Raw genomic sequence first — 25,660 nt, 5'->3', positions numbered from 1 at the left:
ACAGGCATCAATCTCTCCACTGACAATGCTGCACTAAATATCTCAAAGAACAGGAATGACCAAACTCAAGGGGAAAAAATGACCAAATTCAAACTCAAAAACACATAAAACCAATGATTAAAGTGTAAAGTAATACACTTTTCCTTCTATTTTTCTCTTCTCCCTTTAATTAGTTCAGATTTTTTAGAACCACCCAGAAACTTCACTATTTTAAGATGTGGGTACCTACTTCCTGTTTAATCAGGATTTCCAATGGGTATGAAACAGCTACAGAAAGATCTACATACAATTCACATTTCTATTTTCTTCAAACAGAATTCAAGTCTGGAGAAAAAGTATGTAGGATAGTACCCAAAATGACTGTGTTGTGTATCATTCAATGTTAGTGTCATTTTTCATAGCAATCAAGCTAAAATAAAGGTAATGCAGTTGCTCAAATCTCAAAGCTGTAATTATTTATGAGGTTGCATGTTTATCCTTATATTGATTCTAATTTTAAATGTCTTTTCTCATTAAATAAAGCACTAATTTGAATACTATAGTCATTTATTTATTTTAAAATACTTAGGGGCAACTAGAACAAAACATTACACTAAATACTGTGAAGTTAAAAACATCAATAAAGTTGAATCAGAGATGGAATTTACACTCCAGTACCTTATACTCAGTGATGAGAATCTTAAAAATATAACAACATAGAAATAAAACGTACTCAGAAAGGTATAGGTAAAGTGCTTTAGGAATGATTAGTTTTAACCCCCATATGCCAGCCCACTTTCATCAAGAATTATTTATCAAATACAAGTTATTCAATGTTCTCTCTGATACGTGGATGCTGAAACAAAATTAGGGGGTTGAGGGATCATTGGGTTAGACAAAGGGGAATGAAGGGAAGGGTAGGGGAATGGCAATAGGAAAGACAGTAGAATGAATCAGACATAACTTTCCTATGCTCTTATATGAATACACAACCAGTATAATGCCACATCATGTACAACTGCAAGAATGGGAAGTTATACTCCATGTATGTATAATATATCTAAAAGAAAAAATTTTAAAAATAACAAAAAAAGTTTCTCAAACCAGAAAGTCTTTATACTTCTCTAAAAAAAATATAACGTATCTTCTGATCAGTTTTGGGCAAGAATTGATTACACAGTTTGAGTTCATTTTAGTATTATGGGAAGCAAACCACAAATTGATTAATTTTGTCAGCATTTTCTAGGACAGAATCCAGCTCAAGTGTATACATAAACATAAAACAATAAATCCACACTTATCCTTGTTAAAGTAGTCAAATTGGAAAAGAATAAAAACTCAACATGATCAGCTCGTCCAAAGTTTCTTGATTGTATCAGATTTTCATTTTTGTGAGGTCCTTTAGTTTGAGGTCAAATCTTTCCTGTTATTTTCTTGGTATGTGACCTTGGGCATATTTCTTAATCTGCATATTGGAGCTAATAGGCCTGAGATAAGGATATGAACATAAGTAGTTTACCTGGGAAATGATCCAAGAAGTACCAACTGGGAGTGGGGAAATGAGATGGGGAAGAGGTAGAAGTCAATAAAGGGTATATTATTGAGCAGGTGCCATTATAGGCAACTGGTTCTCAATCCTGCTGGACAACCCTGGGAGATGGTATTTAGAAGGGAGCTGGGTATTAATCTACCAAATCCCGTCAGTAACTGGTTGAGCATGGTGGCTAGGCTATATAACCTCTACCACAGAGAGGAAGTCCTCAGCCAAAAAAAAAAAAAAAAATGCAGGTTTTCATTAAGTGGAAGCTTTCAGGAATGAGAAGTGAAGAACTTGGGTAGTGCATATACAACATCTGTCACACCTCCTTCCTCAAAGGGATATAGTGAACATGAGATAATGTATCAAAAGTTACTTGTCATTGCCTAGCATAGAAACTGCTCAAGAAGAATTAGTTTTCTTACATTCTTTTGAATTGTCTGAGGCAGGTCCATCTTGTACATGTGCATGCTTAATTCCTCTACTTTTTTCTTTACAAAACAGGAAATATTCTAATTATAGAGGTTTATTGGACTTGAATCTGAGATTGCTAAAAACTACATGGACATGTTTATGACCTTGAATTCAGACCCAATGAGTTAGAAAGCAACTAACCACTGCAGTTAAAGCATAGAAATTAGATTTTATTTCCTAAGAAGCTGGAAAATTTCATCACTCCAAATGCAAAGAGTGAAGTATACTCTTGTTAACAATATTAGTGATTTCATCTGAAAATTCTTATTCACTGTGGTGGGAAAGAAGATCTGCATTTCCTGCAGTTCTCACAAACTCCATATCAGTAAGATCTAAACTTAGATTTCATAACTATGTTATACAATCTGCCAGATTAAAAATGATAGCAATAGAGACCAAATCTTCATTATTCCTCACAGTTTACTTGTGGCTTTATCTTAAAAAATCAACAATTGAAAGATTTTCCTGTGTATATGGAATGTGCTTCTGGTCAAGGATGCCTGCTCCCAGATGGAAAATCAAGACCTTGCCTTTTTCTGTAACTTCCTGCCCCAAATTTAATCTATTTGCAAGATCCCTCTTAATAAAAGAAGTCCATAATTATGATTCTTTTACTCTGTTCTTATAGTTATGTTCCATCAGTTCTGGCACATCCCCCACCCCCCACCCCCACATTTCCACATTTTAACATCCCTGAAGGATGCATCTAACACTTAGTGATATCAACGAGTGCTGGCTTCAGTCTTTGGTCATCCTGTAGTTAATACTGCCTGTGTATATGCAGCCTTTATCTCAGCTGTTCACTTTATGTTACTTCCACTAACTTATACGTCATGTTCTTACTACCCTGTCTAGCTGCCATTTAAAATTTCTTTAAAATTTACACTATGACCTGTCATTGAACAAAAAAGTTACTGTGTTCACAGAAAGGCATGAAAATAGAGCAGTTGGAAGTATTAACTTGTTATTACTGAAGTGAGCATTCATGAGTGAAGACTGACGGCAATTCCATATTTTCTTACAAAGCAAAAGCTAAGCGCTTCCCAGGATGTAAGACAAGAAGATACCCAAAGGTAGAAAAAACTATGTTATGCTTTGTTACTGGGATACATGCACATATAAGACTATCCTTTGCCAAGAAATACAACTGAAATCAGAAAGAATTGCCAAATCTCTGGCATAGATGTGATTTGATTAATTAGCATATCATGCAAAATTGTAATTGGAACAGTAAAGATCAATTTGCCTAAAATGCCCTGCTGTTATTTTAAGCTGTTTAACTTTCAGTAACATGATTCAACTTATTTAACTTAAAGAAATTTTTCAGAATGGATAGCAGAGGCTCAGAAAAAAATGTCATGGAGGCAACAGTGTCATAGTCATTAAGAAACAGTGCATCAACCACAGTCTTCCTGGCACATAGATCAGGCTGTGAGGAAAAACACAATTGGCATGACCTGTAGTGTAAAGGTGATTTAGCAGAATCAAACTTTAAAAGTTTTAGGAATACCTTAATCAGCTTATGTTACTTACACATGTCTTCCTATTAGGGCACAAGAGTACTTATACCATAAAAGATCTCTTACAATTATTATTAAAATTTTTCAAGTTATAAAACCATTATATCATAGTTTAATTGTCAATGTTTCTGTTTTTCTTGTTGTCTTTCCTAACTAGTTTATAAAATAATGGCATAATAACTTAAAGTGGTTGGCATCTTATTATTATAAAACAGTGGTAATAATAACTCCCAATTCTGAGTACCCACCAGCTACCACATTTAGCACTTTATGTACATTACCTCAATGTTCCTCACAAAACCTTAAGAGGTATATAAAGGGTGTCCTGAAGAAACCTCAAACCTTTGAAAAGTTTCCAAATGGGGTTATAAGTTTTTTGTTTGTATGTTTCTTTTTTTTTTTTCCTGGTGGTATTGAGGACTGAACCCAGGAGCACTACATATGCTAAGCACATGCTTTACCACTAAGCTACACCCTCAATACAGATCAGTTTTTTAAAAATATGGTTTAGCACCTCTGGTTGATGATGATGATGATGATGATGATGACATAGATAACTAAACACCAAAACACTAAATCTAAAATGATGATAAAATACTCAAGGGAGGCTCAGTGTGTGGTCTAGTTCACTGAAGCTAAACAAGTGATATAACTCTAAGTTATGTTGTGTTAACAAAATATAATTTGGATGTTATATATATTTGGATGTCTCATTTAAGAAGAAAACCTTAGTGTGTGTGTGTGTGTGTGTATATATATATATTTTTTTTCAATGTTTATTGAGTTTCAATAAATCATTTAAAGAAGGCCACAGGCAAAGCTAATGAAGTCCAGATCATGTGGTTAAAAAAAAAAAAGGCAGCAGCAGCCCCAAAAGGATATACCTGAAATGCAGAAAGAGAAAGAAACTCCTTGAGTAACAGCTCCGGGACTAACCATGTAAGCCTGTGGTACTGCATTCCTCTGACCTGGATGATGCCTTATTCTGCAGACTGTGTTTTCCATCCCACTCTGGGAATAAGACACTGGAGAGTCAAGTTCACTCACATTCTTAATATCATGTTCCTCTTCTGTACCATTTGTTTACTAGTTCAGTAAGAATATAAAGTAAAAACAAGCTGAAACCAAATCTCAATGAACACTCTCCCTTCTCTTCAAAGCAGAACCAGTGCTTAGGGTGTGGACTAGTTTACCTCTGTACAGATCAGCATCCCAATGCTCAAAGTCCCACAACTTTCCTAAGGACACGGATCTATTAAGTATTTGTTCAAAAAGAAATTTGAACCCCAGTCTGGTACATATTCTATTCAACTGATATGACACAGTTTCTATTTTCCAACTATTAGCATTGAAGTTGCTTTCAGTACTTCATAATTATAAATATAAACATTATGGTACCAAATGGATTTTAGTTTACTTCTTTTAGTGCATTAACTTAGATCTGATGTAGGATTAGTTTTATGACCCATATATTCCTAAAGTACTCTCTGGAAAGACCATACCAGAAATAGATGGGTATGTCTATTTTACTACACATTTGTTGGACCATTTTTCAACAAATTTGGTTAAAACAATGTAACTAAAGTGTATATAACAGTAGCTTTCACTTGCATATATTTATCACTGGTAATATTGAAAATTTTGTGTTTACTTTTTTGAGTTATAAGAACCTGTGTGTGTGTGTATGTGTGTGTGTGTGTGTGTGTGTGTATATATATATATATATATATATATATACAGTCATGCACAGCTTAACAACTGGGATACATTCTGAAAAATGTGTCATGAAGCACTATATCATATGAGCATTAGAGTACCCTTAAACAAACTTAAGAAAGCTACCATGTCACCAATTGATATAATCTTATGGTTGTATATTCAATCCATTGTTGGCCAAAATATTGTCAAGTGTCACATGACTGTATATGTGTCATGCCTAGCTATCAATCTATCTGTATCTTTTAATATCTGTATGGGAAAGAACAAGTTTTTTCTTATACAATCCAAAATATTTAGGGGTTATATAAATGGAGATAGTATGTTTCCTTTTCAAATAATAATTTTTAGAAACTGCATAGTTGTTGGAAGAACATCTATAATTATGTAAGACATTATGAAAATAAATGGCTTATTAAGCAATCCCTAGATTGCTTACATATGACTATATGCTTAAATGCTTGAATTCTGTGGGGATGTGAAAAAATACATCTTTATTTTATAAGAAATATAAGACAAGCACATATGACAATTTTAGAGTATACTATGAGAGGTAAATTGTGTCATAACCCCAGGTGAAATTCACAAGAGAATGGAAGGCAGAATAAAAGGAAGGAAATGAAAATTGATCTGCCTCTTTAAAGAGGAAGGCAGAGGGGTAAAGAGCAGATACTATTTGAAGTGAAAAAAAAAAATAGCACTACCAGCCCTGGTTTGATGGAAAGAAATTGCATATCCATGGAAACTCAGCATTCTTAGAGTTAAAGGGGAGGGGGAAGCTGGGAGACATAAAAAACGAGTTCTAGAAATAAGATATGGTAGAGCCAAATGACTGAAAGTCCCACACACCTGGCACCGAGTTCAAACTGAACACAATGACCAAGAGAGCCACAGTAAGTATGGAAGCAAACATGCCAGGGGAGAGCAGTGGGCTGTAAGTCCAACAGACACACAGGCTCAACACTGCAGACACAGGGGCAGAAAAGCTGCTACAGATGCCACCACAGTCAGCCAGGTGGAAAAACAAGGACCTGAGCCAAGAGGGTTTCCCAGAAACATTTCCAAATGAACACCAGAAGGCCAGGGTGAAGGAATAAACATGGAGATGCAGAGAGAAAAGGAACTGAATGTGGCTAAAGCACAGAGGGCGAGCTGGTTTTAAAGGAAAGTCACCAATTTCCATGTGTATGTTTCTGAAAGAATGTATTACCTTAGAAATGTCATAATCATCTATCTGCAATCAACAGACTTCAACTAGGTTAGGAAAAGGTATTTTAAGGAAATTGAATGAATGTAATCACCTTTCCAACCAGGAGTCAAAATGGTAAGCATTATGAGGGAGATGGTCATCATTTTCCTCACTGCAATTGTTTCAATTTTGCTTGTTTAGTTAATTTACATTGAAATCCCGTCTTATTTCAAAAAAGATTTGAGGGCTTATCCAGGAAGATTGATGCTTTAATTCTTCATTTATTGAGTTTCCCAATTTTAAAATACACAAATAACATTAAATGCATCCATTAAAGCACAATTTCATATTTGATACACATAAAGTTTAAAAATTTTGAGTTACAATATGTGCATTGTATCCTGCCTGGCTCCTATTCTGATGTACCTCAGTTATTTAGTTTTTTAAACAGCAAGAAACTCATCTTCTTGCTAAGGTATGTTATATTCAACTTCGGTGAGGTAGAACATTATACAACTTCTTAAAACCAGACCCATCTAACTAGCAACTGTGACACATGGTAAATGACCATTATGAATGTAAAACTAATTATTTCATGTTTATCTTGCTGGCTAAGATCATGGGAATTACCAAAATATTTACTTTCTGCACTATGTTCCCATAGACAGTTTTAATTGTGATGATACTTGAACAGTCATAAAGGGAGACTTAATACTGACACCAGACTTCCTCCTCTTGTTTGCCTTTTAAGAAAAGGTCATTAATAATGGTAATGATTAGCCATCTCGGTCATCACTCAATCCAGACAGCTGGCACAATGGCCCTTACATCAAATCTGACCTGTGACGTAGAAGTCTTTAAACCTTGTAAGTGAGCCTTGATAAGTCCCTCCACACAATAGGATTTCCTATTATAAACATCTGTTTTCTCACATGAACCATGTTGAACATGTTAAAAATAAGTCTCTATTTTCATATCAGTTTGTAAAAGGAATAATCAATCAAAAGTAAGGCAGGAGATCTAAATCTCCTTCTCCAACTGAAGTAAATTTCCATCCTAATTTTCCCAGGGACTTTTAAAGTTCAATACTAGGGAAGGTAACTATTAAACCCGTAAGAACACAATCAAGCTTTTCTTTTTCAAATAGTAGATAATATCTACTGAAGATATTGAATGTACTTTGAAAGAAAAGAAAAATCCAAACAAAATGCTATGCAATGTGCCAATATTTCTTCCAACTCTTGGATTCTATGTAATCAGGTCTCAAAACCAGGGTGTAGTGCTCTTTTCTTAGAGATTCCTCCAGAGTCAAGTGAACATAAATGGACATTAGAACAGAAATCCAACACAGCCCACTTGGAAATGTTGATACTGACTGCTCCTCTTTGCTCTCTTGCCATCTGCTAGATGAACTAAGTGGATTTCGTCCACATACCAACTCCAAATGTAACCACCTAGAATGTTGTATTCAAAAGTATTCAGAGACTATGTACAAGTTAAACAGGAAATTCATGATGATTACAATGTCTGCCAAAGCCAGGAAGGGTATATTAGTCAGCTTTCCATCACTGTGACAATATAGCTGAGATAATCAACTTTGTAAATCGATTACAGATAGAAAAAGTTTATAGGCAGAAAGGTTTATTTTGGCTCACAGTTTCAGAGGTTTCATTCCATAGTCAATTGGCCCTTTTGCCTTTGGGCCTCTGGTGAGGTAGTACATAATGATAGAAGCATGAGGTGGAGGAGCTGCTGACTTCATGGCAGAGACAGGAAGCCAAAGAGAGAGACAGAAAGGGGAAGGGTTCCCCTATCTCTTTCAAGAGCATGCTGCCAATGACCTAACTTCCTAATAGGCTCCACCTCCTAACATTATCTCCCAACAGCACCTGAAATAGCCCACTTGGAAATACTGGTACTTCTCCTTGATGGTGGACTGATGTTTTAGTGTGGATATACGGTGTCCCCTAAAAGTTACTGTTAAGACTAAAACAGATGGCAATCAAGCCTTCAACACATGGAGCTTTGGGGGATATTTCTAAACCATAGCAAAGGGAAACTAGCAGAACGCGTGCTGACTTCTTGTCTCCCCTTTATATAGGTACACAAATCTCTCCATAGAAATCTATTCCTGGGAGAGGATTTAGGTATTGTACATATGTCCATGATGATCCTAGGATACTAGAAACAGGGACCAGTGATGCAAATATCATGGCAGAACTTAATGTCAGAGTCCTACCTTACTTTCATTTATCAAAATGTGCTGAAGCTAGTTCTCTTGATGACCAAAGAAACTTTCTGCAATGATAGAAATGTTCTATATACAGGCTGGTCAATGTGGTAAACACTCAACATATGTGGCTACTGAGCTGTTGAAACGCAGTCAGTGATATTCTAATTTTATTTCACTTAATCTATTTAATATCATGTGACAAGAGGCTACTATATTAGACAACACGGGACTACAATATTTGCCCATGATGTTGAAGAAAAACCACAAAGGATGGGATCTCAGTCTGCTTTGTTTATTGAGGCATGCTGTATGCCTAGAACACTGCTTAAAACATTATTAGGCACTCAATAAATATTCATTGAGTAAATAACTAGATAAAAGATCTTTCTTATTAGGCCAATACTTATTTGGCTTCTGTATGGTATCATGGAAGGGAGATATATCTCATGTTATAATTAAACACTCTTTCAGAATCAAAACAGTAACACAGTCTGCACTGACTGGTAAATAAAATGTTTTCTAAAAAAAATTCAAGTAGTGGATTAGTAGAGGTATTTACATTCTGCACTGAGAATTTACTCTAAACATCCTTAGTTCTTAATTTGAAAGGTATGAAAACAATTAACTTTAAAATTGTCCTATCAAGGGCTAGGGCTGTAGATCAATAGTAGTCAGCAAGTGAAAGGCCCTGGGTTTGATCCCCAGCACAAAAAAAGAAAAAATTACCCTATCACATATTGTGATAATTATTTTTCACAAAACTTCATCAGAAGACGAAGATGGTAATGACAATTACTGACTATCAAGTCCAATAATGGAACTGAGTTTAAGAGCTCTTTTTTTGAGATACCAAGTAGAACATTTAATGTTTTTCTTAGAGTGAAAAGGGGGTATCCCAAAAATACATCTGGCATATATAAGTTTCAGCACCTTAAAAATTATATGTAATAGTCTGCAATACCAGCATTTATTTGCTCTATTATAGTACTGAAAAGTGACAACAATGGAAAAGCATTACTAAAAACATAGATCAAAGAAAACAATGATCAATATTGTTCCAAATGCAATAGCATTTAAACAAAATATTGATTAATGTAATGCAAAGAACATTATTTTTCCATTAGCAATAGTAAATTCTAAATATTCTGTTTTCTGAACCCGATACCATTAGAAAGAAAATATTCTAGAGTTTACTATAGCATTTACCCTGCCTTTTGACACACACCATATAGACAACAACACAACACAATCATTATGCAGAGCTATTTGAAATGTAAATAAAATATATTCTGAACATTTTCTTCTACCTCTCAATACATGTGGGGACATCTGACCTTGAGCTGAGAGTCTCTTCTGAAAATGTTGTCCACATGTCTAAAGTCCCCCCTCCCACATGTACTCTGCCATCTACCCTCAACCAAACCATCTAAATTACATTCAGATTTTTGTGGTATCATAATAACTTCAATATGGGATATATTTTCAACATTCTGGTAAGAGACTCCATTCTTCCCACCTCACCCTCCTTCCAAGTTATTTCAGGTTTGCATATTTCATTTTCACATCTCAGTGGGATACCCATCACATAGCATTTATTTGTGAGGTCTAAAGGCATAATGTGGGGGACTGTGAATGAGTATGTCAAAACCACATGCTGTATATGTATGTCTTAAAGAATGAAAAAGGATTCCTTTTTTCTCAAGACATAGAAGCTGTCTCAACAGTAGAAGTCCAAAGTGAATACCACAACCTAATTAAAGATGAAGAGCATAACAAGCAGTATTAAAATGTCTTTTTTGATTCATTCTTCTCCAAGCTATGTTTTTATCAAATGTCTTGTCTCATTAATAACTCCAATAGACATAACGAGTATGCACACCTTCTAATCTCACCAGATTTGAAAGAGAGTTGAAAGTACTTTCCTCTACATGTTTTCTGGGAGGTATGAAAGAAAAGGTTGCAGAGGATGCAGGGTGGAAAGAGGCTCTGGGAAGAGACTAAGTCCACTTACTTGCCTACAGAGATGATCACACTTATTAATATACTTCCAGACAGAAGAGGCTGCTTTTAATCATCACTGGAGTAAGAAACACCACAGTCTCTCTTAGGAATCAGTTCCTACATTTAGAACCTTGATATCCAGGAAGTTCTTCCATGTTTCAGGGGTAGCTTCCTAATAAACAATGGAGCTGCTTGGTCACTCAGGCCCTTGTGTGTAGAAGGGACTCCTGCCCAGTTTAATGGTTTGTTTGTTTTTTTGTCACCATCTTGAAATTCTTAGTACTTTTATTTTTAAACTGTGTTCTGTAGGCAAAGTCTGATGGGGCAATGGAGCCTGTGTATGAAAAGGGAAGATATGTGTAGTGTGTGTGTCCCATCTCTCCTTTCTGTCCCATTCACAAACAGCCTGGAAACCTCAGAAGTGCCATGGCCCTAGGATGCGTGGGATGCTCAAGTAAGGAAGGTACGCTGTGTCTAGATGATTAATCAGGGACACTGACAGCTCAAGAGGCTTTTCACAGGAACCAGAAAGTGTTTTAAATGAAGAAAGAATTCAGTAGCATTCAAAGAAACATGAATGACTGAGGAAGTCTACTCTATCCTTTCTTACTCCTGTTTCTTTCCCGTATCATGAAACCACTTACATTGAAAATGATAACATAGAATGAAAGGGAAAGATGGAGCCACACGGAGTTCCTTTTCCAAGTGTTGGAGTATGGCACATATCAAACAAAAAGTGAAATAAAAAGTTAAATCTTATGCAGCAATTCCATAGTTCTGTAAGAACGAAACATATCTGCATGTACAAGCTATGAAATACAAGTTGTGTAATTTTGTTGAGTCTTCATATGAGCATAATGCTCTCATATTTGTATTTCAAAATGGCACTGCTCATTATAAAGATCAGTGGTAAATTTTATACTAATAGTTTAGATTTTTAATTTTTCTTAGAAGGACATGAAATAGTAAATAAAAAGCATCATTGCAAGGCAACCATGGTGGTACACTCATGTAATCCCAGCAACTCAGGAGGCTGAGAAAGGAAGACTGCAAGTTCAAGGTCAGCCTCAGCAACTTATCAAGTCTTTCAGTAAGCAAGACCATGTGTCAATATAAGAAATGAAAAGGTCTCGGGATCTAGCTTAGTGGTAAAGCATCCCTGGCTGGGTTCAACCCCCAGCACCAAACAACAACAACAAAAAGCACCATGGCAAGTCGAAGGGAGACAGGAGGGAGGGAGGGAGGGAGGGAAGAAAGGAAGGAAGGAAGGAGAGAGAGAGGGAGGAAGGAAGAAAGAGAGAGAGAGGAAGGAAGGAGGGGGAGGGAGGGAGGGATCCAGGTAGGAAGGAAGGAGAGAAGGAGGAAGAAAGGAGGGAGGGAGGGAGGGATGGAAGGAGGGAAGGAGGAAGAAAGGAGGGAGGGAGGGAGGCAGAGAGAGAGGGAGGGGGGAAGGAAGGAAGGAAGCAAGCAAGCAATCAACCTACCTTGCTTTGTTTTTAGTACAATGATCTCTCTCTTACCTACAGGGTAAGTAGGTAAGAGAGGGATTCCAAAAACCCAGTGAGTGCCTAAAACCTTGCACAGGATAAGCCCTAGGTATATTGTTTTTTCCTATGCACATACCTATGAAAAAGTTTAATTTATAAATTAGGCATAGTAAGAGATTGACAATAAAAACCAATAATAAAATAGAACATTTATAACCATATGCTGTAATAAAAGTTATGTGAATACACATGTTCTCTCTTTCTCTCTCAAGAATCAAGACAAATATTAATATTTTTGACCATGGTTGACCACAGGTTAAAAAAAAACACAAAAAGTGAAAACCAAGGATAAGGGAGACTACCACATCTGTTTTAACAACACTTCAGCACTTTTCCATACTTCATGAACAAGGGGACTGCAATATCCTTTGCACTGAGCTCTACAAGTTCTGTAGCTGGTTCTGCCCTGCTTCCTCCAGTGGTAGACTGCATCCTCTGTATCTGTTCCGCAAGGCCACCTTGGTAACTGTCACCATTTTCTCCGTTCACCCACCCAACAAATACTGACTGCGCTATGCTCAGGCCTTGTGCCAGGTACTACAGATATAAAAAGCAATAGGGTACTCTTGCTCTGAAGTATATGGGGACAGGAACAAATAACCATGGAAAGGTAGAAATATTCACCTTGCATGAATTTAGTGAGGACTATAAATAATACACATAAAATGTATAAACCAGTTTCAACAACAATTGCTAATAAAAATTGTCATCTGACAATTTTTTTGACCCAATTGTTGAAAAATCTGATTCAACTGACAAAAATTGTGATTTTCAAAATTATATTTAGGACTCTTTTCATTAAAATATGGTGTGCTAGTTAAAAATATGTGCTTTGTTTTTTGTTTTTTTTTTTAATAAAAATTGATTTTTATTTTTATTGTTTTTTAATTTTTTATTGTTGGTTGTTCAAAACATTACATAGTTCTTGATATATCATATTTCACACTTTGATTCAAGTGGGTTATGAACTCCCATTTTTACCCCATATACAGATTGCAGAATCACATCAGTTACACATCCATTAATTTACATATTGCCATACTAGTGTCTGTTGTATTCTGCTGCCTTTCCTATCCTCTACTATCCCCCCTCCCCTCCCCTCCCCTCCCCTCTTCTCTCTCTACCCCCTCTACTGTCATTCATTTCTCCCCCTTGTATTTTTTTTCCCTTTCCCCTCACTTCCTCTTGTATGTAATTTTGTATAACCCTGAGGCTCTCCTTCCATTTCCATGCAATTTCCCTTCTCTCTCCCTTTCCCTCCCACCTCTCATCCCTGTTTAATGTTAATCTTCTTCTCATGCTCTTCGTCCCTACTCTGTTCTTAGTTACTCTCCTTATATCAAAGAAGACATTTGGCATTTGTTTTTTAGGGATTGGCTAGCTTCACTTAGCATAATCTGCTCTAATGCCATCCATTTCCCTGCAAATTCTATGATTTTGTCATTTTTTAATGCAGAGTAATACTCCATTGTGTATAAATGCCACATTTTTTTTAATCCATTCGTCTATTGAAGGGCATCTAGGTTGGTTCCACAGTCTTGCTATTGTGAATTGTGCTGCTATGAACATTGATGTAGCAGTGTCCCTGTAGCATGCTCTTTTTAGGTCTTTAGGGAATAGACCAAGAAGGGGAATAGCTGGGTCAAATGGTGGTTCCATTCCCAGCTTTCCAAGAAATGTCCATACTGCTTTCCAAATTGGCTGCACCAATTTGCAGTCCCACCAGCAATGTACAAGTGTACCCTTTTAAAATATGTGCTTTGGAAGCAAGCAGACCTGGATCCATACTGGTTCTGTTGCCCTCTAGTTTCAGAAAGGAACTTCACTGTCACACCATAATTTTCCCATATATGAAATGGGGATGAAGACAGTACCTTAACTATCTCTGTGACATAATTAAAATAGCACCTGACAAGCACTTAAAAATATATTTTCAGAACCCTTATTTTTAGTACCATGTCCTCACATTTGGGTTTAAAATGAATTTGAGGGCTGGGTTGTGGCTCAGTAGTACAGTGCTTGTCTCACACACGTGGGACACTTCAATCCTCAGCACCACATAAATAAATAAAATAAAGGTATAAAAAAGTGAATTTTAAACAAGTTTTCCTTTGAAAGCGTTTACTCTAGTACAAAACACTAAGTTCAAGGGTCCCTAATTTCTAAAATATATATTATTTTTTATAAATCAAAGCATAGAAGAAGTCACTTAGAGAAATTGATCAAATTCTGCTATGTACATGTATGACTCTGTGACAACAAAGTCCACCTTTATGTACAATTATGTCAGTAAAAATAAAGGATGTTAAGAAAAAGTCACCCAGAATGGCATCTGGTGGTTATATATACCTCTATGTTTCAAAGGATTTAAGATGTTTTTATTTAAATAATCCTTCACTGAAAAATTCAATTATCACCTTCATTTTCCCCCTTTTAATTCTAAACTGCCCATTCTAGGGTGAGGGCAAAAAAGTTTATAAACTATTATAAAGAACTCTATAAATGAAAGGAACTACTCATGTCATAGCAAGGCCATCTCAGCTCTCTCTAACCTTTGAAGTGACACTTAAATTTAAGAACACTGAACAGGTTAAAATGGCTGTACTGTTTTCTCTGGAGGAAAAGGAAAGGATTAGCTAAACTGAAGGTTTACTGCCATCATTTAGGCTGTCAAATGACTGTTTCCCTGGCTTCTAAGTGATTGAAGAGCACATAAAAAATAGACTGAATATCACATAAAATGGACTATATACCTATTTTTAAAATAGCTCTAGAAAAAAATAAAGGTCCTCATTTGACACTTTATTATGGCTTAAAGAAAAAAAAGAAGCATTTTGTAAAAAAAAAAAAAAATCTCAAGGCTCTATTTGATAACTTAGAAAACATGGATAGCCATATGACATCTTTCCAAAACCAAAATCTTTTCAACAACACTGGCTGTTCCCACTGCAGGCATGTGGGTCCTTACCAATTCTTGCATGTCTTCCTGTAGTGGCAGAAATGCTGCTTCCAGAATAGCAATCTGGTCAGCACTAAGCTTCTGCCACAGCCCGATCAGCAGAATCATCAAATGGGTAGCACTTTTCAGCTTGGTGAATGCCTGGAACAGATTGCCTTGGTTTTCCTCAACAGCATCTGCTAGAGCTATTACCTGTAGAAATTACAAACTTTGGTTAGGGATAATTTCACGATTCTTGAGCCCTCAACAAATTACATTTGGCACAGTTTTGTTTTTCTTTAAAACAACTTGATGAACTTTGTCTTTCACAAGCATAAGCTATGTTGAGTAATAAAAGAGTTATCATTCATCTACTCATTTCCTTCTTTAAAAAAATGTCCAAAGTAATTCCAAATCCATATGGCCAGAAGATGAAAATATCCACAACATCAGCTTAATGCAGACATTGTTCAGTGTCTGCTTCACCATTGATTGACCTTCAATATTTGGTAATACAAGCAACCTCTAAGAAGGTTTATTATAGCCTTTATTACCAGCCATGGATACCAATCAATTAAAATATTCTTTCAAAATAATTGTATTTTCCTTAAAGTTCAAAATAATTTCATTATACCTTTCTTCAGAAAGTAACGATCTTCCCTGATCGTCTTTATAAGTTACATAGTGTTAGAATAGCAAATATTTATTGACTATATCTAAAAGGCAGATAATTTCAAACATTAGGCCGGTTGAATAATGTAGTTTTTAACCCAAATGTCAGGAACAGCCCACAGGGACATGAAAGAAAAAAAAAGTTTAGGGTGTGTTAGCTTTACAATGCCAAATCTACTTGGGATAAAAATTGGCAAGAGTGACTAGAATTTGCTTTTTTTTAAAAATCCTTTTGAATAATTCTGTGGAAAAAAGAACTAAAGCAACAATTGGATGGAACATCCAAGGCTGCCCAATGGTGTTTTATTTTATTTTAATATCGTGGTGAATTCTGTGCTCATTAAAAGTAATGAACTGACTGCCCCAGAGGCTGACTGTCCCCAGAACACAAATAGCAAAGGCCAATGCAATGAGTACCTTTCTATAAGTCCCTGTCAGCTTGAGGGACTAGAGTTCTGATGAGATTCAGAAGTCTAGTGCAGATGAGCCATTTGGTGATATTTCATGGCTTACTGACTCTGGCCCAAAGGGCTTGTTAAAAAGTCATCATTCAAACAAGCAGAGTCTACAGCTGTGTGGTCTCTCAATTCACTGTGGGGAGAGGGGCTATAAAGGGAAAGTCCTCAGAGTGTCTGGGAGACCCTGGAAAAGAGATACAAGATAGGGAGAGAGGGTGCAACTGAAGGCCCTTGCCTGAAAATGCTGGACAGACCAGGATTCTTTGCCACTTAGCGGAGGGCTTACAGGAATTATAAAAGGTAATCACAGTTCACATTCAGCTCTCCAAGGAGCTATGGAAGTTTGAACCAAGACCAATGCTACAGAAAGTGCATTTCTTATTATGTGCCTAGTATTGTGCTTGCCATTGGCATTCAAAAGAAGTACATGATATCTCAAAGCCCACAAGGATTTTTAATTTTTTGGAAAGAAAACATACATATACAACCAATTAGTGGGAAGAAACATTACTATAATAATGTCCTAATTGTGCAGAACAGAAAGTAAGTGTGAAAGAAGTTAGCAAAGGGATGGATTACTGTGGGCCAGAGTTAATATCCCTGGGGCCTCTTTTACTCAAATGGGCCTTGGAACTCATCCCTTCCTATTACTTCAAGAAGTCCCCTTGAAGAGACGGAGAGAAGCCACTTTCCTAAACCAAAACACCTGGATTTATATACTTCCCCACCCTCACCATGATTACAACTGACTCCTGTTAAAAATCTAAGTTTATACCTTTTTCTCCCTGTGAATGTTAACAATTAAGCCTCATTGTGGAGCCATAGATGCTGATTGTCAAAACATCCAAATCATTCAAAGATCAAGGTCATAAACACCTACTGACTATCAGGTATATGCAAGAATTTGAGGGAAGCCCTGCAGGGAATTCAATGGTGACAGACCTAATCTGTACCTTCAGAGAGTCCATAATAAAGAAAGGAAAAGAGGTCAAGGAAGCAAAAATTGACCATATAAGGAAGACATGATAGACTCTAAAGGAGGGTTCCATTAATGTTATGATTATTATTTTAATGATAATCCCTCTAATTAACTGAGCATAGACTGGTGCCTCAAATTTTGCTCTGTGCTATCCAGGTATCAGTGGCTTCAATCCTCATGCTGTCAATGCAACTTAGTTGATACCATGTCTCTTTCACAAATGAGAACTTTGAGATTCAACTAATGTCTGGCATTTGCCTGGTACTGTACACAGGGTATGCAATCTGTGTGCATACTCAGAAGAGGCCCACACTTAGTTTAAGGCTCTACTGTGTGTCTGTCCTGAGATTCTTAAGAATTTTACTTTTGAACCTGTGTTTTATAATTGAAGTCAATGGAACAATGAAGCCCGCACATGAGCAGAAGATAAGTGCATTCCCACGGGAGTAAAATGCTTTTACATTTGCCTTTAAAACTGGCATTAACATATAAAGATTAATGGTAAAGGCCATGCTTATAGTTTAAATTTTTACATTTTTCCTTACATGGAAATATGTTAAATATAAAATTAAAACAAAACAAAACACCACTGGAAGCTGTGAAAGCAAGACCACTAAAGAAAAAAAAGTCTTCTTATTTTAATAGCTGTTTTAATATCTGCCTTTTTAACAAGAACCCTCATTTTCATTTTGCATTGGGATCTGCAAATTAAGTAGTCAGTCTGATAGTACACCTAGTAGATGAAAGAACAGAATTCAAACTTCACAGTTGTCTCGCTCCATAGCCTGCTTGAGATTACTGCTAGCTGAGTATTGAAGATTTAGGAAGGAGAAGGTGAAGGGGGAACCAGTGGCATGCTGAAGCTGGCTCAATCAGCCCTTCCTAGGTCCTGAGAAAAAACCAATTGTTTAATTGGCAAGGATTTTGCAAACCAGTTGTTTAACATAGCCATTGCTAAAAATTAGATTACATAAACTTAAAACTAAATAAATTACATTAAAAACTAAGGTAATAAATAATCAAAACTCATTTCTTACTACTTGATGTAGGCTCCAAGGTTATTTCTGCCTATTATATCTGTACATTGGAAACACTTTGCAATGGTGGGCTACTGCCCATTTCTTTCCAACTCTGCATTCAGAGACCTTACATTGGCAGCTGAAATCAGCCACCCTGTAGGTATTTACAACATGGAAACCAACAAATGTTAAGGAGTCAGGCTTCTTATACTCCCTCTCCTTGCCACAGAGCCTGTTGTTAAATATTTACCAGCACACCACTGAAAAGAGTTACCTGAAATGCATCCTAAAGCACACACATTAGGTAAAAGAGCTTTAAAAAAAGAAGGAAACAACTTGAACAAAGCAGAAAAGTGGAGGCTGGTTGCTTGGGGAAGAGTAATCTTTTATGCTGGGAAGGATATTTCACAAAACTAAAAATGTAAGCTGGGTAAGTACCGCAGAGGAACCAGAATGTCAGAGAAAAGAGCAGGCACTGGAGCGGCCACTGAGTACTTTGAGTGTGGGTGCTGCCTGATGGAGTAGCTATCAAATCCTAAGAAATATTTGGGGCATTTTGGGGACTTAGGTGAAGCTTTCATGCATGTTCCCGGCTATCGAGAGGAAATTCTCACTAAGTATAACTGCATGTCAGATCATGGACCCACCCAACTTACTAAACACAGCTGCGGTGGAAGAATGACTTCTCAGTGAGACAGCAGCCCAGGCCACAGGATCTTTCCTGAGCAAGACCCAAAATACATCAATCCGGGAGAAGCATCGTCTCTCTCTAAGTTTCCGTCTCATTGGATATATTTCTGTGCCGTTGTGGAAACAGTCCACTATCCCCAAATGGTCACAGAAATTGGAAAGAAATGGGATAAACAATTCCTTATGTAAATTACCCCCAAGGAAAATCTTCCTGACCTACTGGCCAGCATGAAATACTAAACAGATCTCCATGTTCTCAATTTAGTTTTACACGTAACAGCCAAGTTTACTTTGTTCTTCTTGAAAGCCAAATGAATTTAGCAGAATTAACATAGTAAAAAGAGCTGGAAAAACTAGAACCATCAAGATTCAGATCTGTGTGACCAAGGCCTAGAAGATCTCCAGCTCACCTGGAACTGAGAAATGAGGCCAACCAGCTGCTAGGACTTAAATTTGGGGAAGAGTGATTTTTCAAGGCTCATCGCTGGCTAAGCAAGCTGTGTGTTCCCTGGTGTTCAACAGAACTACAGAAAGAAAAGGCTGTAGGAAACAATAAATGCTAACAATTTCAAGCACAATGTGTTGATGGCCTTTGTTTTGCTTTTTCAAATTGAAAGTTTCCAAATAAAATGGAGACCCCAAAGGACATCTCTGTCCAACTGCCATATCAGTTGATGCCAAAGTAATGAGGCAGAGGCCCAGGGAGCTGCTTGCAGGAAAACGCTCAACTCATAAAGTGAGTGTGAAATTAATCCCAAATACTTCCAGCTGCCAAGATAGGCTCTAAAATTGGTTACAGGAAAGCAGCAGCAGCAGCAGCAGCAACAGTGGAGTAGACATGAATCATACTATGTGAACACGACATGTCCAATTTCTTCACCTAAACTTATTGTCCAATCTGCCTCCAAATCTCATGTGTGTGGCATGCAGAATCCCACTACTTGCTGTGTAGGTATCATTTAATGAAGGCTGACTGTGAGCCAGGCAATGCACTCCGTGAGATCATCATTAGGTCAGATAGCAATTGTTGATCCCCTCTGTCCTCACTTCCAGATGAAGAAAAGGAGCTTAGAGACATCTGAGCACATTGGTCATGGTGATGAACAGGGGCAGAAAAGTGTCAGGATTCCAATCTTGTCTTCTGATTTCCGATTGAGTGGTCCTGCCCCTTCTATACAGATACACAAATGTATACAGGTGGCCCCACAAAATAATGCTATGGATTTTTATATTGATAATCAAACAAAAACACTAAGGAAAAACACTACTCATATATTACATTCATCACAGACATAATTTTTCTACCATAGGGCTTTTAACATGGGGTCAATTTGAGCTGGTTGGTTTCTGCCCAAAGTTGCAAAGTCACTATAAAGGAAATGAATTCATAATTTGTAAGGAGGAAAGTTAACATAGTAAGTTTTCTCCTCTTAACAAGAGAAATATTATTATGTTCAATATAGCTCAAAAAAGGGGCTGGGCTCAGTGGTAGAATGCATACCTAGCATGCATGAGGCACTGGGTTCAATACTCAGCATCACATAAAAATAAAAAATAAAGATATTGTGTCCACCTAAAAGTAAAAAATAAATATTAAAAAAATAAAAATATATATATAACTCAAAAATATGAAGATTTCAGACAAAGCATTTATTTTCTAGATCTGCTTATTTAATGAAGCCACTTTTTAAATGGATGGTTCATTTGTTTTTTTTCTAAATTTCACATTATAATGTTTCAAATGGTCTGAGAAAATTGACATTCTATAATTGTCAACATCATTTGAGGATCTCAAAGGACCAGTCACTGTGCAAAAACTTTTTTACCAAGATTATCCCATTTAAATCTCAAAAAAGGCTGAGCACTGTAATGCACACCTATAATCCCAGCTATTGAGGTGGCTGAGGCAGGCAGATGGCAAGCCAGCCTGGGCAACTCAGGGAGACACTGTACCAAAACAACAAATTTTAAAAAGACTGGAGATGTAGTTCAGTGATAAAATGTCCCTGGGCTCAATCCCCAGTACTGCAAAAACTAAAAAAATAAAAATTTTAAAATGTAATGAGGTAAATACTATTATTGCTCCCATTTTAAAAATAAGAGAATTACTGAAAGGGTAAAATGTTAAGTGGCAGGGCCAGAACTCATAGTCAAGCAATCTGACCCAAGAAATGTCACCATATAACACTGCCTACATTAATTATCTGCCCACACATTGGGCTCACCCTAGGCAATATGTGGAACAAATTCTATCAGGAGCTTCCCAATGGGAGGTTTCAGTTTTGCTGACCTTCCAATACCCCAGATGAATTAATATAGATTTATTATAATAAAAGTCCAGCTTGGATAAATAAGTTAAGAAAACGGATGAGTTTATACAACCCCTAGGGAAGAATGCAATAGACTGTGCTGGAACAGACAATGGTCTGGGAGCCAAGAAGATGGGACTTTGCTACTAAGCAGCTCTACATCAGTTTTCAGTTTACTTCCCTTTCTTGGGCTTTAGTTTCATCATCTTGAAAATGTGGGAAATTTATCTCTAATATTCAACATGATATAAATATCTAATGCAAAAACTAATTTGTTAAAAATATCTAATTCTTAAACTAGTTTGTCGTTTTGAACTATACAAGACACTTCTTCCTATGTATTTGGACACACACATGAGGCTTCTTGTTTAATGTTTATTGACTTGGATTTTTTCATCTATAAATTATCATACAATTATGAGAATTAGACAAGAGTCAAAAATAGACAATAGCACGTGTTGGCAAAGATGCAGAGAAATTAGAACACTGTACATTGCTGGAGAAATATGATATGGTACAGTCACTTCAGGAAACAAACTGATAGTTCCTTAAAAAAGTTAAATTACCACATGATCCAGCTATTCCACTTCTAGGTATATGCCCAAAATAATTTAAAATATATATTTACTTAAAAAGTTGTTCATGAATTATGTTATTAGTCAGCTTTCTGTTCCTATAACAATTATCTGAGAAAATAACTTATAAAGAGAAAAGATTTACATTGGCTCACAGTTTGGGTTGTTTCAGACCATGATCAATTAGCTGTCTTGCTTTGGGTCCATGGTGGCACATCATGGAAGGGAAAAACCATTTGACTCATGGCCAGGAAGCAAAAAAAAAAAAGGAAGAGGAAGGGTCCAGGGACCGATTATCTCCTTTAAGGACATGTCCTCAGTGATCTAAAGATCTCACACAGGACCCCACCTTCTAAAAGTTTCCATTACTTCCTAATGGTTCCAAGCTAGGACCCAATCCTCTATCTCATAGACCTTTGGAAGTTATTATATAGCCAAGCTATAACATGAATAAAGGTTAAGAGCAACATTATTTATAATGCCAAAAGGTAGAAACAAATGTCCACCAACTGATGAATGGATAAACAGAATGTGGCATGTCCACATGACATAATGGAATATTATTCAGTCATAGAAAGAAATGAATTATTTACACATTCTCTTATTTGGATGAATCTTGAAAACATTGTACTAAGTAAGAGAAACTTATCACAAAGTACCACACACTATATAATTCCATTTGTTACTAAAAAATAGAGATAATATCTTGCATCCTATCAGGTCATAATGGAATGAAACTAGAAATCAATGATAAAATAAAAACCAGAAAGAACTCCTTAACACCTGGAGGCTAAATAATATGCAACTGAATGGCAAATGAATAGCAGAAGAAATCAGGAATTATATACAAAAAAAAAAAATACTTAGACGGCTGGGATGTAGCTCAATGGCAAAATGTCTGCCTTGTATTTGCAAAGCCCTGGATTCAACCCCCCTCCCCCAGTTCCAAAAAATATTAAAAAAAATCCCACCCAAAAAAATTGAGAATAGTGATAAAACATATCAAAATCTCTGGGACACTCTGAAGGTACTGCTAAGAAGAAAGTTCATTGCATTGAGCTTATTCATTAAAAGAATAGAAAGTCAACAAATAAATAAGCTAACATTACATCTCAAAGACCCAGAAAAAGAAGAACAAATCAACACCAAAAGCAGTAGAAGATATGAAATAATTAAAATCAGAGCTGAAATCAATGAAATTGAAACAAAAGAAACAATCCAAAAAAATTAACAAAAGTTGGTTCTTTGAAAAAAATCAATAAAATTGATAAGCCCTTAGCTAACAAAGAGAAAGAGAGAAAACTCAAATTACTAAAATTCATGATGAAAAAAGGAAATATCACAATTGACACTACTGAAATACAGATGATAATCAGAATGCATTTTGAAAATCTCTAATAAAATAGAAAATCTTGAAGACATTGACAAATTTCTAGAAATATATGACTTATCCAAACTAAATCAGGAGGACATACACAATTGCAACAGATCAACTTCAAGCTATGAAGTTGAAGATGCCATCAGAATCCTACCAACAAAGAAAAGCCCAGGACCAGATGGATTCTCAGCTAAGTTTTACCAAACCTTCAAAGAAGAAGTAACACCAAACATCCTCAAATTGTTCCATGAAATAGAAAAGGAGAGAACCTTTCCAAACTCATTCTATGAAGCTAGTCAAAACCAGACAAAGACACATCAAGGAAAGAAAACTTCAGACCAATATCCCCGATGAACACAGATATAAAAATTCTTAATAAAATACTGGAAAGTGCATACAAAAACATATTTAAAAGATAGTGCACAATGATGCACTATGCACATGAAGTAGAGTTCATCCCAGGATGCAAGGCTGGTTTACAAATCAATAAACATAATTCATCACATCAACAGACTTAAAGAAACACAGGATTATCTCAATAGATGCAGAAAAAGTATTTGACAAAATACAGCATCCATTCATGTTCAAAACACTAGAAAAACCAGGGATAGTAGGAACATATCTCAACATTATAAAAGCTATATATGTTAAACCCAAGGCCAACATCATTCTAAACAGAAAAATTGAAAGCATTCCCTCTAAAAACTAGAATAAGACAGGGGTGCCCTCTTTTATCATTTCTATTTAACACAGTCCTTGAAACTCTAGCCAGATCAATTAGACAGAAGAAAGAAATTAAAGGGATATAAATAGGAAAAGAAGAACTCAAATTATCCCTATTTGCTGATGACATGATTCTATGTTTAGAAGACCCAAAAAACTCCACCAGAACTCATAAAGAATTCAGCAAAGTAGCAGGATATAAAATTAACACCCATAAATCAAATGCATTCCTATACATCAGTGATGAATCAACTGAAAGAGAAATTAGGAAAACTATCCCATTCACAATAGCCTCAAAGAAAATAAAATATTTGGGAATCAATCTAAAAAAAGAGGTAAAAGACCTCTACAGTGAAAACTACAGAACACTAAAGAAAGAAATTGAAGAAGACCTTAGAAGATGAAAAGATCTCCAATGTTCTTGGATAGGCAAAATTAATATTGTCAAAACGGCCATATTACCAAAAGTGCTATACAGATTTAACACAATTCCTATTAATGTTCCAATTATGTTCTTCATAAAAATTAAAAAAACACTCATGAAATTCATTTGGAATAATAAGAAGCCCAGAATAGCCAAAGCAATCCTCAGCAAGAAAGGTGAAGCAAAGGCAACAATACCAGACCTTAAATCATACTACAGAGCCATTCTAACAAAAACAACATGGTATTGGCACCAAAAGAGATAAATAGACTAACTGTCCAGAATAGAAGACACAGACACAAACCCACATAAATACAGTTATCTCATATTACACAAAGACACCATAAACATACATTGGAGAAAAGATAACCTCTTCAACAAATGGTTCTGGGACAAGTGGAAATCCATATATAATAAAGTGAAATTAGACCCCTATCTCTCACTGTGCACAAAACTCAACTCAAAGTAGATCAAGGGCCTGGGCATTTGACCAGAGGCCCTGCACTACTAGAAGAAAAAGTAGACCCAAATGTCCATCATGTTGGCTTAGGAACTGAATTCCTCAGACTCCTAAAGCACAAGAAGTAAAATCAAGAATAAAGAAATGGGATGGTGTCAAGCTAAAAAGCTTCTTCACAGCAAACAATGAAGAACATGAAGAGAAAACCTACAGAATGGGAGAAAATTTTTGCCACCTACACCTCAGCTAGAGCATTAATCTCCAGTATATGTTAAAAACTCAAACAACAAAAACAAAATAATCCAAACAATAAATGGGCAAAGGAACTCAACAGATACTTCACAGAAGAATAAATACGAATGGTCAACAAGTATATGAAAAAACGTTCAACATCACTAGCAATTAGAGAAATGCAAATTAAAACTACACTGAGATTTCATCTCACTCCAGTCAGAATGGCAATTATCAAAGAATACAAGTAACAATAAATGTTGGGAAGGATGTGGGGGAAAAGTACACTCATGTATTGCTAGTAAGACTGCAAATTGGTGAAACCCCTCTGGAAAACAGGAAGGAGATTCCTCAGAAAACTTGGAATGGAACCATCATTTGACCCAGTTATCCCACTCCTCAGTTTATACCCAAAGGACTTAAAATCAGCATACTGTGCTCACCTAGCATGCGTGAGGCACTGGGTTCGATTCTCAGCACCACATTAAAAAATAAAGATATTGTGTCTACCTAAAACTAAAAAATAAATTTAAAAAAATCAGCATACCATAGTTACACAGCCACATCAATGTTCACAGTAGCTCAATTCACAGTAGCTAAATTATGTA

The 25,660-nt window shown here is 36.1% G+C and overlaps 1 protein-coding gene across 7 annotated transcripts in view; it reads right to left on the bottom strand.

Annotated features, from left to right (window-relative positions):
• Bbs9 (Bardet-Biedl syndrome 9) overlaps positions 1-25,660 on the bottom strand; it is a 498,145-nt gene that overhangs the window by 100,320 nt on the left and 372,165 nt on the right. For all 7 annotated transcript variants that reach the window (XM_058584438.1, XM_058584439.1, XM_058584442.1 and 4 more), the window contains one exon: positions 15,165-15,347. In XM_058584438.1, the coding sequence (XP_058440421.1) occupies positions 15,165-15,347 (183 nt within the window). The remainder of the gene's footprint in view (positions 1-15,164; positions 15,348-25,660) is intronic.

Source organism: Marmota monax, unplaced genomic scaffold, assembly GCF_021218885.2.
Source record: "Marmota monax isolate L192 unplaced genomic scaffold, Marmota_monax_Labrador192_F-V1.1 WCK01_AAM20220418_F8-fsc00107, whole genome shotgun sequence".
Taxonomy (NCBI): Eukaryota; Metazoa; Chordata; class Mammalia; order Rodentia; family Sciuridae; genus Marmota; species Marmota monax.
This window is presented reverse-complemented; position numbering and strand designations above follow the sequence as displayed.